At 41.8% G+C, this 17,074-nt stretch overlaps 2 protein-coding genes across 2 annotated transcripts; both read right to left on the reverse strand.

The window, feature by feature from the left end:
* Positions 1 to 3,309: 3,309 nt before the first annotated feature.
* On the reverse strand, positions 3,310 to 15,486 carry LOC121813579 (potassium voltage-gated channel subfamily KQT member 2-like; the record flags this gene model as incomplete). Its single annotated transcript, XM_042217421.1, is given in 9 exon segments — positions 3,310 to 3,438; positions 4,530 to 4,635; positions 5,756 to 5,773; positions 6,055 to 6,102; positions 8,874 to 9,082; positions 10,576 to 10,605; positions 14,584 to 14,643; positions 15,264 to 15,358; positions 15,453 to 15,486. Coding segments are annotated over 8 exon segments (608 nt in total), but the record flags the coding sequence as incomplete, so codon positions are not given.
* Positions 15,487 to 15,741: 255 nt separating this feature from the next.
* LOC121813578 (potassium voltage-gated channel subfamily KQT member 2-like) lies at positions 15,742 to 16,879 on the reverse strand (the record flags this gene model as incomplete). The annotated part of the gene is given in 2 exon segments (XM_042217420.1): positions 15,742 to 16,586; positions 16,754 to 16,879. Coding segments are annotated over 2 exon segments (249 nt in total), but the record flags the coding sequence as incomplete, so codon positions are not given.
* Positions 16,880 to 17,074: the final 195 nt, after the last annotated feature.

Here is a 17,074-nt window from a genome sequence, read left to right on the forward strand (position 1 = left end):
TATGTTTGGGGAGTGTGACTGTCTGTGCAGTGTCTATTTGTGTCTGTCTACACGTTGGGTGAGTGCCGAGTATTTGGTTGTGCATATGGGGTGGGAATGCACGTTTGTGTCCGCGTGTGCCTGTTCGTCTGTGTCTATATGTCAGGTTGGGTCTTAGACTCAACCTCTCTGGGTACATCTCAGGCCCTCTAAAGTACGGAGGCCTATCTCCCCTCACCACACTCCCTGCCGGTGGCTGATGCCCTCAGACGTTGGTGTGTTGGTGGTCCTTGTCGTCTGGGGCTGGGCGCTCATGTATGTACCGGCTCACTCCTGGTGGCCGATTGGCGGGGCCGGGCGCCTGTGGCCCGGCTGGGCTCCTTCCGGGGGGTGGGATGCCCTCAGGCCTCTGGCCTCTGGGCCTGAAGCTCGGTCCTCTCTACTGGCACAGCTGGCTGCCGGCAGAGCCCGCGGGCACGCCACTGCAACCCCCTCTGGCCTCTGCTCCGTAGCTGCGGGGTGACCTCTCCTTTGGGGCTCTACTCAGCTCTTCCCAGGAGGGTGGCACGGTTCCCCCCCTTTGGTGGTCCTCCTCGGGTCCTTGTACTCTGGGGCCTCTGGATATCTGGGGCCTGGATCTCCTCCATACCTGCTTCATACCCTGGTGGACGGGGCTATGGCTCCCCACACTCCCTAGCAGATCGTTACATGGAGAAACCTTTGGAATACAAGCATGCTGATCCACACAGGTATGCACACAGGTGTACACACGGGTGTTCACAGACACGGACTACACCTTTCTTGGCTGCTGCCTCAAAGCACATTGTGCGCTGTCTATCTTGCGTGCTGCACAATATCGTTTATTATTTAATATCTACTGCTAGCTAGTTTATTGTGATGGTGCTGTTTTTTTTATTATGTTGCTCTTTGTTGTTTGCTTTCTCTTCTGTTTTTTTCTCCATACAGGTGATCCAGGTGTTTTGTTTGTTTTTTTTTTCTTCCCCTTCTCACCGTCTCTTCTCCCCTTTGGTTTTCTTTCTCTCCCTCTCTTTCTTTCATTCTTTCTCCCTGTCCTATCCCCCAGTCATGTCTGTCCCGTTTGTAGCAACTGAAAATAAAATAAATTCATAATTATAATAAAGGTCAATCAAATGGACCAATATGGCAAGGCCATGATGATCCACTTGGTAAAATAAATCCGCTTGGCATCTTTCTTGGCCTTAAGACAACAATTCTGATGGCTAAAGATCCAAACGGGACACAAAAAAAAAAAAAAAGATTTCGGCTGAAATAAATTTTACATTCCTATCTACACTCAACAAAAATATAAACGCAACACCTTTGTTACTGCTCCCATTCCCCATGGGATGGACGTAGAGACCTAAAATTCATTCCAGATACACAATATAACCATCCCTCCCAAACAGTGGTCACAAATCAGTCCAAATGTGTGGTAGTGGGCACATCTGCTATATTGAGATAATCCATCCCACCTCACAGGTGTGCCACATCAGGATGCTGATCTGACATCATGAGTAGTGCACAGGTGTACCTCAGACTGCCCACAACAAAAGGCCACCCTGGAATGTGCAGTTTTGTCTCACAGCAAAATGCCACAGATGCCACAAGCAATGAGGGAGCGTGCAATTGGCATGCTGACAGCAGGAATGTCAACCAGATCTGTCGCCCGTGCATTGAATGTTCATTTCTCAACCATAAGCCGTCTCCACAGGCGTTTCAGAGAATATGGCAGCACATCCAACCGGCCTCACAACCGCAGACCTCGTGTAACCACACCAGCCCAGGACCTCCACATCCAGCAGGTTCACCTCCAAGATCGTCTGAGACCAGCCACCCAGACAGCTGCTGGAACAATTGGTTTGCACAACCAAACAATTTCTGCACAAACTGTCAGAAACCGTCTCAGGGACGCTCAACTGCATGCCCGTCGTCCTCATCGGGGTCTTGACCTGACTCCAGCTCGTCGCCGTAACAGACTTGTGTGGGCAAATGCTCACATTCGATGGCGTCTGGCACGTTGGAGAGGTGTGCGCTTCACGGATGAATCATGGTTCACATTGTTCAGGGCAGATGGCAGCTGAGAATGTCCCAGTTCTTGCATGGCCAGCATACTCACCGGACATGTCACCCATTGAGCATGTTCGGGATGTGCTTGACCGGCGTATACGACAGCGTGTACCAGTTCCCACGAATATCCAACAACCTCGCACAGCCATTGAAGTGGAGTGGACCAACATTCCACAGGCCACAATTGACAATCTGATAGACTCCATGCGACGATGTGTTGCACTGCATGAGGCAAATGGTGGTCACACCAGATACTGACCGGTTCTGGGTCCCCAGACCCCCAATAGCGCAAAAAACTGCACATTCCAGGGTGGCCTTTTGTTGTGGGCAGTCTGAGGTACACCTGTGCACTACTCATGATGTCAGATCAGCATCCTGATGTGGCACACCTGTGAGGTGGGATGGATTATCTCAATATAGCAGATGTGCCCACTACCACACATTTGGACTGATTTGTGACCACTGTTTGGGAGGGATGGTTATATTGTGTATCTGGAATGAATTTTAGGTCTCTACGTCCATCCCATGGGGAATGGGAGCAGTAACAAAGGTGTTGCGTTTATATTTTTGTTGAGTGTATAATATAATGCTATTACATCAATATATCACAAGGTTCAGTTAGTTTTGTACAAAAACAGCTGGTAAAAACGACGCATAAAGAGCTTCTCTTTAGTTTCTTACTTTGAGTACATTTCACAGACTGTACTTTTTTACTTTTACTTGAGTAAATAAATGTAATCAGTACTTCAGCTTTTACCAGAGTATTTTTTAACACAAGTATCTGTGCTTTAACTTAAGCGCAGAATGTCTCAATGTTTGACATTCTAGGTAGGACCAATATGTTTACATTACACATGCTCTGCATCGGCAGAGCTGTGAAGCCAGATGATACAAACCAATCAGTTAAACTGCAAGAATGGCTTAAAGACATGGATGCAGATAAAACTGAGGTTTTTGTACCCAGCCCTAAAAATCTTAGAAACATTGTGTCTAACCAGACACTAAGCCTGGATGCCATTACCACCACACTGTGAGGAATCTTGAGTATATTATGCAAATGCTTTCTTGACTTTGCGCAAGAAACACAATATGACTAAAATTAGAAACATAATGTTGCTGATGCTGAAAAACTAATTTATGCAGCTATTACTTCTAGGCTGAACTATTGTAATTTGGGGAGAAGAAAAGAAAAAAAAAGAAAGAAAGAAATGACTAATTCAAGAGTAAAGGACTTCTTGCCTAGTCTGCAGGTTCTTAATGCGCGACAGCATGTCCAGGTGACCAGCGGAGTATTGCTCAATCACGTCCATGACATCGTAGGGTCGCAAGCTCTCTTTGAACCTCCTCTTTGACACCAGGAAGCTCATGATGCTGGGGGGGGAGGGACATCGTTGTTAAACGTGTCACGTGACAGGAAAACAAATGACCAGATCACAGCAGACATTTCAGAATAATTCCCAAGAATTCTCCTGCTCAAAACAAACAAAAAGTGCAATGCAGAGTCAAATGCAAATGAAATATAACAAATCAAAGGTTTATTTATTTAAATGATTAATGCTTTAGGAAAATATGATTGGTACAAACTGAATGCACACCAAATAAAGTCATTTGATCACATTGATCAGATAACATTTTACACTGTACGTATGTAACAGAAGTATATGGAAAATTTACATGTAACCAACTTAAAACCAACATTTTGGGCATACTAAATGGTACTAATGGTAATGGTAGCTGATGGTTGTCATCCATTTTACATTAAATATATATGTTGTCTCTCAAATATCCACAAATGTGTCCTTTGGCAGCTATTTTAAACCACTTCTTTTAAACATAACCAAGCGGTTTATGATGACTAATCCTAAACCAATAGTTTTTGCTGTCTTCTGAATCACCACCACCTCCACATCCTACTAATGAGACCAGTTATTTCTGAGCATCTAATATCACTGAGGCTGATGCATCGAGGCACCAGCGTCAAACGACACATCATGCACATCTCTGGACGTCAGCAGCAGCCGACACCCTGGCATGGCAACCAGTGTTGGTCAAGTTCCTTGAAAATAGTATTTAGTTACTAATTATTGATTACCTCTCCAAGAAAGTAATCATTACTTTACTGATGTTATTTTCAAAAGTAATTAGTTACTTTATTATTAGTTACTTTTTAAATACACAACCTGAATACATAATAAAGCAATAGACCTTTCAGCCCAATTCTATTTGTTCTGCATAATCCATCATATAAAATCGAATCTTTTTAAAACTTGTCAGAATCTTTTAACTTAACCACATTCTAGCTAATAGTCCATCATTGTACATTATTTATTATTATTACTTCTAATACGCCTACTTCTTTAAACACTGAAATAGCTACACAGATGACCACAGATATTATTTTTACACTACATGAAATAACCAATCACAGAACCATAAAAACCTCTTATTCAGAGAGTCCTTACCAGATTGCTCTGATTGCAACTTTCAAGCCTGGTGGTAACTCTTGAGTGAAGAATTCACAGTGGCAGCTCTTATCGTCACCAACTTCCTCTCCCGGAAGGCTCGCCTCTAGAAAGCAAATGCAAGGACACTCTTTTAAAAAAATATTACATCTGCTTCCGCATGACAAACGTCACCAGCAGAAGCAGAGCAGAGCCGTCGCTTTCAGCGCCAAAGGTGCAAGTGTCCGTGTTACAGTTGGTCTCAAGCCAGTTAGCCAGTTTGGGAGTGTGTGAGCAAGCTTCGTGGGACGACAGGTAAAAAGATTCGGTGCAGAATTGAAGGATAGTGCTGAGGTGATAAAGCTTTACTGTAACCTTCAAAGACAGGTACTCTCTTCCCACCACCAATTACAGATTAGCACTGGAAGGCTGGTCTACAGAATTTAAAGCATATTGCATGGAGTTGTCAAGGCCTAATTAGTGGAAATCAGAAATTTTCTGAGAATCTGGTAGGGAAAGTGAGGTCTCCTCATGCAAGCTAAAGCAGGGTTTGGGGGCATGTCTCTGGGTCAGTTTTGGATAATCTCGGCACCACTTGACTTGAACCCGTTTAGCTTAGCCTACTGCTACCATAAATACAAATGTATTACATGAGGTGCTCTAACAATCATAACAAGTAAATATGGAATAATTAGTTCCATGGGAGACTCTGCTAGACTCATGCCCTCAGTCATCACAGTGAGAAAAACAGCATAACAAAGGGTTCATGTCAAGTGAACATATCTCAGCAGATATCAGCATGCAGGTTTCTCAGACTGGGTGAAGCTGACTTGTCTTTGGATAATTTTCCCTATAGAAGTCCATCCATCCATTCCGCTTATCCTTTTCAGGGTCGCGGGGGGCGCTGGAGCCTATCCCAGCTGTCATAGGGCGAGAGGCAGGGTACACCCTGGACAGGTCGCCAGTCTGTCGCAGGGCTAACACACAGGGACAGACAACCATTCACACACTCGCACATTCACACCTAGTGGCAATTTGGATTATCCAATTAACCTATCCCCACAAGCTGCATGTCTTTGGACGGTGGGAGGAAGCCGGAGTACCCGGAGAGAACCCACGCAAACACGGGGAGAACATGCAAACTCCACACAGAAAGACCCCGGCCTGATGGTGGAATTGAACTCAGGACCTTCTTGCTGTGCGGCAACAGTGCTAACCACCGTGCCACCGTGCTGCCAATGCCTTACTTATTAAACCTTCAATTGCTGCAAAAAGAGAGAGAGGAGAGACATGGGAAAAGATTTGTTATGGATTCTAGCAGGATGAAAATGGCAGACAAATCAATTCCAAACATGGAAAACTGTGGAGTCTATTGAATGGTTTCTGGATCATGTTTGAACGGGCTGGTCTCTCTTCTCTTAGATTTAAGCTTACCAATTACATATGTTTCAAAGCTTTATATAACATGTATGGTAAACTATACAGCTAGACATTATAGACTACGTTACAGTCTTTACTGAAGACATGTCATGATGACTTGTCTAACCTGGAGAACTCTTCAGTCCAAAGTCTTCGTCCTGCATTTCAATCAGCACTTAAACATGCCATGAAGTGAAAGAAGAAAGACAGCTAATGAGATTTGGTTCACATTGCTTAACAGAAAGCAAAGAAATGGAGAGAGAAGAGAAATATTCTAATGATAGTGACACAGATGACACATGGATGCAGTGGGACTGTCTAGCACTAAATGATGACACCACACCACGACATCCAAAGTGACGGTCTCCTGAATGTGTTCTTAAAAATTTGATTTGTCATAGAAGTGACAAATTTTTGTATACATGAAGGGAACATACATGTCTGCATGATAACTCAGCTACAGTCTCCACATTGATTGCATCTCAAAAAGGTTTTGACAGTAACTTCTAAACTCACACAGCTGGTGAGCTGCTGACCTGGCACTGCTCTGCTACATGTTCACTGGCAGCAACTGAATGTTTGTCAGATAAACTGTTGATCACAAACAAGTTTTGCCAAAGTATTCTGTGGCTAAAAGTTTACTCGTCCTGGGCATGAATGTCATGGTAAGTTGTTGCTTTTATTGATTTCGATAAACTGTTCTTTTTCTAAGGTCAAGTGATTGTACAGCATATAACCAGTGTTGCCAACTCCTCAGTAAGGAAAATCGCTATTGGTTGTCCTAAAAGTCGCTAGAAGTCGCTAAATGACGTCATCGCCCAATTTGCATAATTGGTCATGCTAATCTAATTGTAACCTATGTTGTTGGAGAGAGAAATAACATCATGGAAGAGACAAAGTGAGTAAAAAACGTCCTAAATGCATTTAGAGTTTATTTAGAACTACAAATTAAATTTCTTTTAGCAATTATTGTTTTTTTAATGTCACAATTCCAACCCTGCTCCTTTACCCGGGCTTGGACCGGCAAAAGTGACCCGAAATAGGCTCTGGTGGAGTTACTTTGTGTGTGTGTGTTTATAAGTAGTTTTAAACCTTGTGATCCACAAAACAGCATAAGAGTAAAAGAAGAACTGACTGCGTTACAGCACCCGCTGCTTGTTGAGAGTAAAAGCGATACGCGCTTTCACGTCTTTTTTTAGCGACTTTTTTTTAGAAAAAAAGTCACTAAGGGGTCTGAAAACTCGCTAAATATAGCGACAAAGTCGCTAAGTTGGCAACACTGCATATAACGGTATACCTGGTAGCTATCACCTAGCTTATGACATAATTGTGTCTGGATATTTAAACTTGTTTGTTTCCTGGTATGGACCATTACGGCTTTTAAGTAGAATTCCCAAATTTTCAATAAGCCTGAGTTTGGGGCTTTTGGAAGTATATTCAAAAAGCTTAATATCTTAATGTAATGTTAATACAGCTGAAAAATTTAGAGGCAGTCCTCATTTATTCATTTTATTCATCCTTTAAAGTACCAGTACTGCTGGCAGCAAAACAGCTACAGAGCATGATGCTACCGCCACCATGCTTGACAGCTCATACAGGGTTGTTAGGTTTGAACACCTCACCTTTAACTCCTCCAAACATCTCTTGTCACTGGGGCCAAATAGCTCAACCTTTGTCTTGTCTGACAATAAAACCTTCCTCCAGAAGGCATTTAGCTTGTCCATGTGGGCAGCTGCATATTTCAGTTGAGCTTGATGGGCTTGATTTTGAAACAGGAGCTTCTTCTTGGTTGGTACCCCCTCAGTCCACAGTGATGTAAAACTTGCTTCACTGTGTACCTTACAGCAGTTTCCAGTTAATGTCTGGTTTGAGCCTTGGGCTGTTCAGGAACATGCTAACTAATTTTCTCTTGTCTTATCTGAGGGTGACAGTCTGGGTCTTCCTCTGGACCTTAGAAAACTGGCGACACGTCTGAATAACTTGTATGTTTAAACCGATTGTCCTGGAATCTGCAAGTGTTTAGAAATGGACTATTAAACTTCAGGAATGGACAAATCCCCAACGATCAACTCTACGGAAAATTTGTGTGCTATGCTCAAAAGCTAGGTCCCTGCTTGGAAACCAACATGTTTAAATAAACTCTACCAATTCTGCCAGAAGCTTGTTGATGGCAACCAAAAGCATCTGGTCAAGGTGCAACTTCCCAAAACATTTAGCCAAATATTAGTTGAGGTGTATGTATACTTTTGACCCCGTGTGGATCTTATGCAGCCAATTCTTTTAAGAAAAAGTTATTATTGATGTATCCTGTACAATTCTGGACCTCAGAAACAGAACAGTTGAGAAAAAACATTAAAAACACACACTTACCATTTATGCCCATGATGAATGTATGTATACTTCTGGCAATGATTGTATATTGAGCTAGTGTTACTAGTAGTGTTATAGTTACATAAGATTTGGTTGGTTTTGTTTTCAGTTTTCTTTAATATAAATAATTTTGACTCCTAAAGTTTGGTCTCTGAACAAATAGCCAAGGTCATACTGGCTCAAATGAATTCCTGGAAATTTTGGGAAGTGCACTTAACTTGAATTCTTCTGGAACGTTAGATATCACGTTTGTGTATGCAAGCTAAATGTGAAGCCGGAGCACAGAGATGAGACACAGGAGGAAGCAGCAACCCGCTCACCTCTGCTTCCAGGCTCCATACAAAAGCTAGGGCCTCCATGTCCTGAATGTAGTTTCATATTCACAACACCCACATCTCTTTTAATAAGTGTCTGCCATTTTCTACAGTTTTCATGATGGTTTGAATACAGTTTCTGAGGTTTCCCCACCTACAACAATAGAATTCTCCAAGTCTCTACACTGTATGGCTGTGTATTCAGTTATACTACACAACACTACTACACTCATTCTGGTCAGATGATGATCAGTTTCCTCACCCTCTGAGTTTTTGCGCGAGGTGCTGCCCTGAGCTTTGAAGGCATTTTTCGCCCCTCGGTTCTTGTCGGTGAAGCTCCAGCTCTTGGTGACCTTGCTGGGGCTTGCTTCAGCACCATCATCTGCTCCACCTGGAGACTGGGCTTTCCCCTTGGACACAGGAGCCTTAGAAGGACTGGGAAACAGTTTGTCCTTCAGACTCAGCTTCCGACTAAAACAGGAAGTAACAATACAGTAAATTAAGCCTGTTTAACTCTGCATTTATCAGCATCATTTTAATGAAAGACTACCTGTAGCTAAATGTCTGTATTCTACTGTGTTTAAGCCCTAGCTTGTGAATTTGTAGAATTCATCTGCAATGTGATAATAAATCTTACCTCAGCAGAAATGCAAAATGGGCAATGTCCTACAGCAGAAGGAGCCATGTCCACAAACGAACATAGTAGAGCATTCGGTGGTTCAGGCAAGCAGCAGGAAGCTACAAGCAGGCATGCATGGGAAGCAAAGTGACACTGTGCGTCTCAAAAGGAAGAGCTGTGGTCTGGCTCTATGCAAAAAAAGTGAACACAAATCATGCAACAAAAAAATAAAATCATTGTCGTATGGCACGTGGTAACCATTAGGTAATCAGCAATATGCACCTTGCCTGCTGAACGGGGCTGAGTGGGCAAAAAAGACAGCCAGCAAATCAACTGCAAGACGTTACTAAACAGAAACCATAAAAGAAGGATGTAAATCTGCACCTTTCCTGGGGAAAGGGTAAAAGTTAGAAATAGCTCTTTGTTGCTTTTACGTGTGAATCTCCTCATGTAGACATCAGAAACAAAGCTTCACTACGCTACAAATAGTAACAAGTCGGATTGTGTACTTTCCGTAGTGCTACATGTCCTTATTCTGTGACTCCTCTACCTTTACTTGCACTTGCAGAAGAAAAGAACATTGGTAGGAATAGAAGGAGACACACAGACTTGCAGTGCAGTTGTTAGTATCTGTGCAGCAACTATACCTAATAGCTCTCGGACAGCACCCACAAAGTCTGTCTTTGTGTGCATTTTCATTACTGGAGTGGTGGGCAGTAGGAGGAGACCAAAAAAGATAAACTAGAAGTGGGTAGAGTCACAAAAACAGCAGTGTGTGCCAAGATGCCAGTAACGCTTTACTGTGACTGTAATTTATTGCTCATTTAAAGAATAAAATTTTTTGGTTTTATTCATTTTGCCATTTAAACGATTGTCTGATTTTACACGTGAGTCTAAAATATGCAATTGGATTATAAGGAGGTTTGTCATTCAGCCACGATCAAGTGTTACCACCTTGTCAATAGTTACACTTGTTTTCTGTGTTAAAAAACAGAGTGATAGAAAAATCAAGCAAAAGTGTTCAAAATCACTTTTTTCCCAAGGTGATGCTGAAAGGTAGACTATCAAAGAACAGCATATCGGTTAATATTTAATAAAGCTGCCAGTTGGGAATGAGGCCAAAGTGAGCTGATCTTTGAGCACCATGTGAGCAAATGCAGCGTGACCGTTCTTGAAGGAGGCACTTAACACGCAGCCACACCCATGTCACACACACAAACCCCCACTCTCGCACACTGATGTACAGTAAGCACACTCCCCCAAGAAGAGTGTCTCAGCAGCAGCTAAGAGCAGAATTGAAGAGAAGGCAAAGGAAAGAGGCGAGAGATAAAACCAGATCACAGACCTGGGAGAGGTTTCTGTTTGTGACTCCTTCCTGTGAGCAGAAAAGGCATAAATGTTACACAATGTAAGATACAAGTTATGGACATGGATGAAAAATTATCTGTAAAAACCTGAAAAAAAACCCCCAATATATATGTTACCACACGGGGGCAGTGGAAACAAGTTCTAAACAACAGCAACAGTTGCCTGCTTACACTGAATGATCTTTCATATTTCTATGAAGATTAAATTTTGTGATGAGTGTCCAGTATTTACTCACTCTTCTGCAATGTTTTTTGTCTCCACTGACAAAAGAAACCTTAGGCTATTAAGTAAATACAGAAGGTAAATGGACTGGTTCTTATATAGCACTTTTCTACCCTGCCTGAGCACTCAAATCGCTTCGTTCACATACAAGCACTTTTTTCTATTCTTAAGTGCTTCCTATCTCCTATTCACACTTCAGCACCTTGGGGTTCAAAGAATCTTCATTTTCAAACCAACCAAAAAGTTGACACATTTTCTCTTAATATGTGAAAACTACAGTGAGCCTCATAACACGACTCGAACAGGTATTCTCCAGGATCTAAACCTGGACCTTTATTGTTAAGATTTTGCATTCATAGGCAATTGGTACGGTGGCCCTGAGAGGCCAAACACACTGCAACTTAGGAAAACACCAGCAATAAGAAAAACGCTGCAAAGTGCACAAAACACAACGGAAATAGAAAAAAAGAATAGGAAAAACAGATTTCCAAAGCACAAGGGAAGTGTTTCTGGGGAGACAATAACCGACGGACCAGTTGCAGGAACCAAAATATGCTAAGAATTGCGCTGGGAGACACTTAAAAGAAGTGGAGGATCTATCGGTTTTGTGAGGAAAGAAAAGATGAGAGGTAAGTGTGTTAGCCTAACTATTAGCCTAAAAGATCTCGTCATCAGTATTATATGAATCATGATAAAACACACCTACCATGTTTCTGGGTTCCTGCAACTGGTTCGTCAGGGTTATTTTCTCCCCAGAAACAATTCCTTGTGTTTTTGAAATCTGTTTTTTCCTTTTTTCGTTGTTGTTTTTCTTATTTCTGTTGTGTTTTGTGTGCTTTTGCAGCATTTTTCTTATTGCTGGTGTTTTCTTAGGTTGTAAGTAAGCTAAGTAAGTAAAACTTTATTTATATAGCACCTTTCAAGATAAAAATCACAAAGTGCTTCACAGAAGCTAAAACCTAAAAATAAAAATCAACTAAAAGCAAGTTTAAAAAGATGGGTTTTTAGCTGTTTTTTAAAAGCGACCACTGAGTCCACAGATCTCAGGCTCAAAGGGAGAGAGTTCCACAATCTGGGGGCCACAGTTCCAAAAGCTTTGTCGCCTTTTGTTTTCAGCCTCGTGTGTTGGACAGCAAGCAAGCCCTGGTCACATGACCTCAGGGACCTGCTGGGAATGTATGGATGTAAAAGTTCACTTATATATGTTGGTGCTTGTCCCAAGCTGAAAGTCAAGGTCAAAACCTTAAACTGGATTCTGAATTTAACGGGGAGCCAGTGCAGCTGAATCAGCAGGGGTGTGACATGGGAAAACTTGGAGGACTTGGTCAGAAGCTTTGCAGCAGCGTTCTGAACAACTTGCAGACGCTCCAAAGAGGCTTTACATAAACAAGTAAACAAAGAATTACAATAGTCCAGACGAGATGAAACAAATGCATGAATGACAATTTCTAATTCGGAGCGCGATACAATGGGACTCAGCTTAGCAATGTTTCTCAATGATAAAAACAGGAGCGAACCAAAGATTTTACATGGGCATCCAAAGTCAGAGCTGAGTCAATACTAACACCAAGGCTCCTGATAGACGGTTTTGCAAATGTAGCAAGTGGACCCAAGTTTTCCATAACACTAGGTACAAAATTTTTAGGAGCACAAACAAGAACTTCAGTCTTCTCCTCATTTAGTTGAAGAAAGTTTCCAGCCATCCAACATCTAATGGAGTCTATGCACTTGTGCAAAATCTGTAGCTTGGAAACATCACTGGGGCTTAAAGGAGATATATACCTGAATATCATCTGCATAGCAGTGATACGAAATGTCCTTAAAAGTGCTCAATAAGTGTTGAAGAGGAAGTAAATACAGTAAGAACAATAAAGGCCCCAAAACTGAACCTTGTGGCACACCATAGGCAAGAAAAGTAGAAGAGGAACTGTACTTAGAGGTAGCCACAGAAAAGGATCGTTCATGCAAATAGGATTCAAACCAGTCCAAAGCAGCCCCTGATATACCCACCCAGTGCTCTCAGCCTATCTAGCAGAATATGATGGTCCACAGTATCAAAGGCGGAGGTCAGGTCCAACATCAACAGAACGGAGCATTCTCCTGCATCACATCTCATCAAAATGTCGTTGGAGACTCTAAGAAGTGTAGTTTCAGTAGAGTGAGCTCTACGAAAGCCAGATTGGAATTTATCCAGAATGCTGTATTCATCTAGAACAGCTATAAGCTGCTTAGCCACAACCTTTTCTAAAATCTTAGAAATGAACGGTAATTTTGAAATCGGTCTGTAGCTACTGAGAAGAGAAGCATCAAGCTTAGGTTTTTTTAACAGTGGGTGAATAACAGCATTCTTACAATAAACAGGGACCTGACCAGAAACCAGTGAGGTATTGATAATTGTGAGCACACAGGGACCAATAGGTTGCAGTCCGTTTGGCCTCTCACGGCCACCGTACATTTGTTAGGCATACCTGTTCAACTGCATTGCTTATCGCAAATATCTAATCACACTGCAGCAATTCACTGCATTGTGGCCAAAACGTCCTGCTGACATTCAAACTGAGCATCAGAATGGAGAAGAAAGGTGATTTAAGTGACTTTGAACATGGCATGGCTCAGACAGGTTAGTTAGAGCATTATAGGAACAGGATCTGCTGGGATTCTCCCCACACAACCGTCTCAAGGGTTTACAGAGAACGGTCTGAATATATTATAATTATAGTAACTTAAACAACCACTCGTTACAGCCAAGGTATGCAGAAGAGCATCTTTGAACGCACAGCACGTTGAGCTTTGAGGTAGATGGGCTACAGCAGCAGAAGACCACACCTGTCAACAGGAAACTGAGGTTACAATTTGCACAGGCTTACATCTCTGCTTCCAGCAGGATAATGAGCAACATCACAAAGCTCAAATCATCTCAAACTGGTTCCTTGAACATAATAACATGTTCACTGTAGTCAAATGGCCTCAACAGTTACCAGATCTCAATCCAGTGGAGAACATTTGGTTTGTGCTGGATCAGGAGATTTGCAGCACTGATGTGCAGCAAGCACATTTGCGACTGGGTGACGCTATCATGCCAATATATCCAGCTCCTTGTTGAATATTTGTTATAAAGAATTCAGGCAGTTCCGAAAGCAAAATGGGGTTTAACTAACTTCTACCAATGTATAACTAATAAATTGTCTGGTAAATGTATATTAATGAATTTTCTAAGTGTCGCACAGGTTTTCCACTCAAGTGGGGTTGAAAATTTGCTCTGGCTATAGAGCCAGTGAATCTGTCAGTGTTCTTCCCTGCTTGCCCATTACAAATAAACTAATAGAAGAAAACAATAGTTTAAAAAAATGTTCCATAAAATTCATTCATTATGGTCACAGGTTGATGTTTGCATCAACAAGGTGTGTTTTAAAATAAATGTTTGGTTAGCCTCTTTTTTGTTAATCTACAGTAAATGAACTGAGTGCAACAATGAGCTAAGTGCACACAAAAGCTGGTAACACAAAAGGAAGGCCCAGCGATACAGGAAGTGTAGCGCAAAGTGTGCGGCAAGCAGACCAGACTCACAGGGTTCAGGTGAGATCTTATTCCTTTGTGACAATCAAGGCATTCAGTGTATATTTTGGGCAGTGCACATAGTTATTTCAGCCTCTGATGCCCTGGTCCTTTCTATTTCCAGATCACTGAGTCACTGTTGGTGTCATCATAATGAGATCATGCTATCACACCAACAACTTTGTCACTCCTAATGTCATTGTTATACCTGAATGATTTGCCCTTCAGATTCCTCAGCAGGTCCAGCTGATTCAGAGGTGGGATAAGTCTGGGAAAAGACAAAGAAGAACTTCAAAGAAGTCGTTCTAGCAAGACAGCCTCATCAGCTCAGTTGCAAAAGGTGAAAGCTCGCCTTTGGGCTTTTTAAGCTAATTGCCTTAAGTTATGTTCAGTTGGTCATAACCTTTTCTGCTTAAATTACAACTGGAATGTAAGTGAACTCATTTCAAAATAGACAACTAATGATTTTCTACTTCTAGATTAAAAGCAAAAGAAATCTGTGTTGTGAGAGTCGAGCAAGGCAGCTTATTTGCTAATTCATACAGCTGGACACCAAAATGTCTGCTTAATTTTTCAAATTGGCCAAGGGCAGTATTTGTCTTTTGAACGGCATTTCAGAGTGCCACTGCCAAGACTCTCATCTGCTTCTCCGTTAAAAAGAAAAGCCTTATTAAAGCAGAAAGTGTAAAGCCACACCGGTGTGTGATTCTTCTGATCCAAGAAAGATGTTTAGAATACAATAAGATGAGGTTATTCTGTGAGCTCAGTTTTCAACTTGGCTTTCAAGGTTCAGAAAGAAGGCAGAATGTGATATGGGTAAACAGTTGTATTTGCTGAAAATGCTGAATAATGTGTAGCATGATTCAACCACTTTATTTGATCGGTTACCTGTACATCGGAATAGCTACAGTCTGCTCATAAAAATCCCACGTGGACACCAGATCTGTACGGGAAAGGTTGGTGGCATAAAACCTCCAAGCAGCCTGGGTGAGGAAATTTTTAAAAAGGCTTCTCAGTTTTTTTGTTTGGAGAATTAAACAGTGTTTAAAATGAATCTAGTGATCTTATCACACATACCTGTATGAGGCCTGCAGCGGGTGTTTCTCAACTCTCTTCCTGTAGGGCAAACAGACCCGTGCCTTACAACAGAACCTAATCTGACTTACATATGGCGAGGAGAATTGACACGCTGCTCTCCTGTCTACAGCTAGACAAACACTGGTTATCGAAATGTGGTAAACGTGCAAGTTGCGAAAGGGTGTCAAACAGTTCCTGTATACGACGATGACTCCAGAGCTATGCATTGTACTAATCTGTGACACAACACGACAACAGCCACGAATACCCAACTCAGTTTTAAAGAAAACATGAATAATGAACCAAGTTTTTTCAGCTCCTTTTAGAAGCATCGGTTGCACTAAGATTTCTTTGGACTATCAAAGACTGGACGCTTGTCCCAAAAAGAAAAACATTTGCAGTTATTTCCTCACACAGCTTCTATGGTGTTTTGGTGATCTGATGAATACAAATCTTATTTTCACTGTCGCTGTACCTGTAAAAAAAACTGGCTCTCTAGCTCAACTACATTCACCACCTGGTTGCTGCTTTTTTATGTCAGTTATTGGGCAATGGACCTGCTTGAGTGATGAGATGAGCTACATGATTTGAATAAAAAGGTTAATGAGAGTCATTGAAGTGGGATAAAACAGGATGTTTTCTGGGCTTTAAAACGAAAACATTTAGCTGATAGACACTAAAATGCTAGGTGTTGGGTGCTAAATGTGCTATCCTGTTGTCATTTCAGGTTACTCACTTGATTAGATACATTTCAAATCCATAATGTTGAATCCATAGCATGAATGCACTACTGTAGTTATGATATCAAACTAAATGAAACCATAACCTATGGAAGAGCCTGCCAGAGAACACAGAGTATATTCTCTTAGGGCAGAGCAGTGAGATCAGGCACATATGCACTTACAGAGAACATCATAATGGAGAGAGAGTAAAGGCATATAAATGAGGATCATTTATGATGTGCACTTTGTGTGAACTCTTGTCAGCGGCTTCAACGCCCTAAAGACAAGCCTACATACTTACAGCAGGAAGGGCAAAGAAGGCAACGCCGATCAAGCTGAACGTGGCTGCTAGTAAGCGTCCATTCCAGGTTTTGGGAACCTTATCACCATAACCAATGGTGGTAAGAGTTATCTGGTACAAAAAAATAAAAAACAAACATTAAATAGCTTTTTTTGTAAAACTGGAAATAAAGTAAAATGAACATTTCTAAGCTGAATATTTGTCAAAAATGCATGTTGTAAAACAGAAAGCAAATACTGCAGATCCATGTTGTCCTTGTTTTTTCGAGTTAGTCTTACCAGTCCCCACCAAAGAGCATCAGCATACGTGTCAAACTCATTATTTGACTCCTTTTCCACAGAGTAGACCAGGAATGAGGCCAGGATGAGGCACAGGAAGCCTATGTACCACGCTGTGATGAGCTCCTACAGAGAAAACCAATACAGTGACCACTGGGAAATTAAAGTAATTAAGTGTCATCTTGAATGCCTTGCAAAAGTGGCAATGTAACCTCTGTCAATGGGTACAAATGACTATTCTGTAACAATATTGGACATCATATGTGAATTTCTTGCCCTGTGCGGCGAACCAAGCATTTCATAAACATCTTTATTTCCCTC

This window comes from Haplochromis burtoni, unplaced genomic scaffold (assembly GCF_018398535.1).
Source record: "Haplochromis burtoni strain Fernald_Lab_line unplaced genomic scaffold, NCSU_Asbu1 Contig_1943, whole genome shotgun sequence".
NCBI lineage: Eukaryota > Metazoa > Chordata > Actinopteri > Cichliformes > Cichlidae > Haplochromis > Haplochromis burtoni.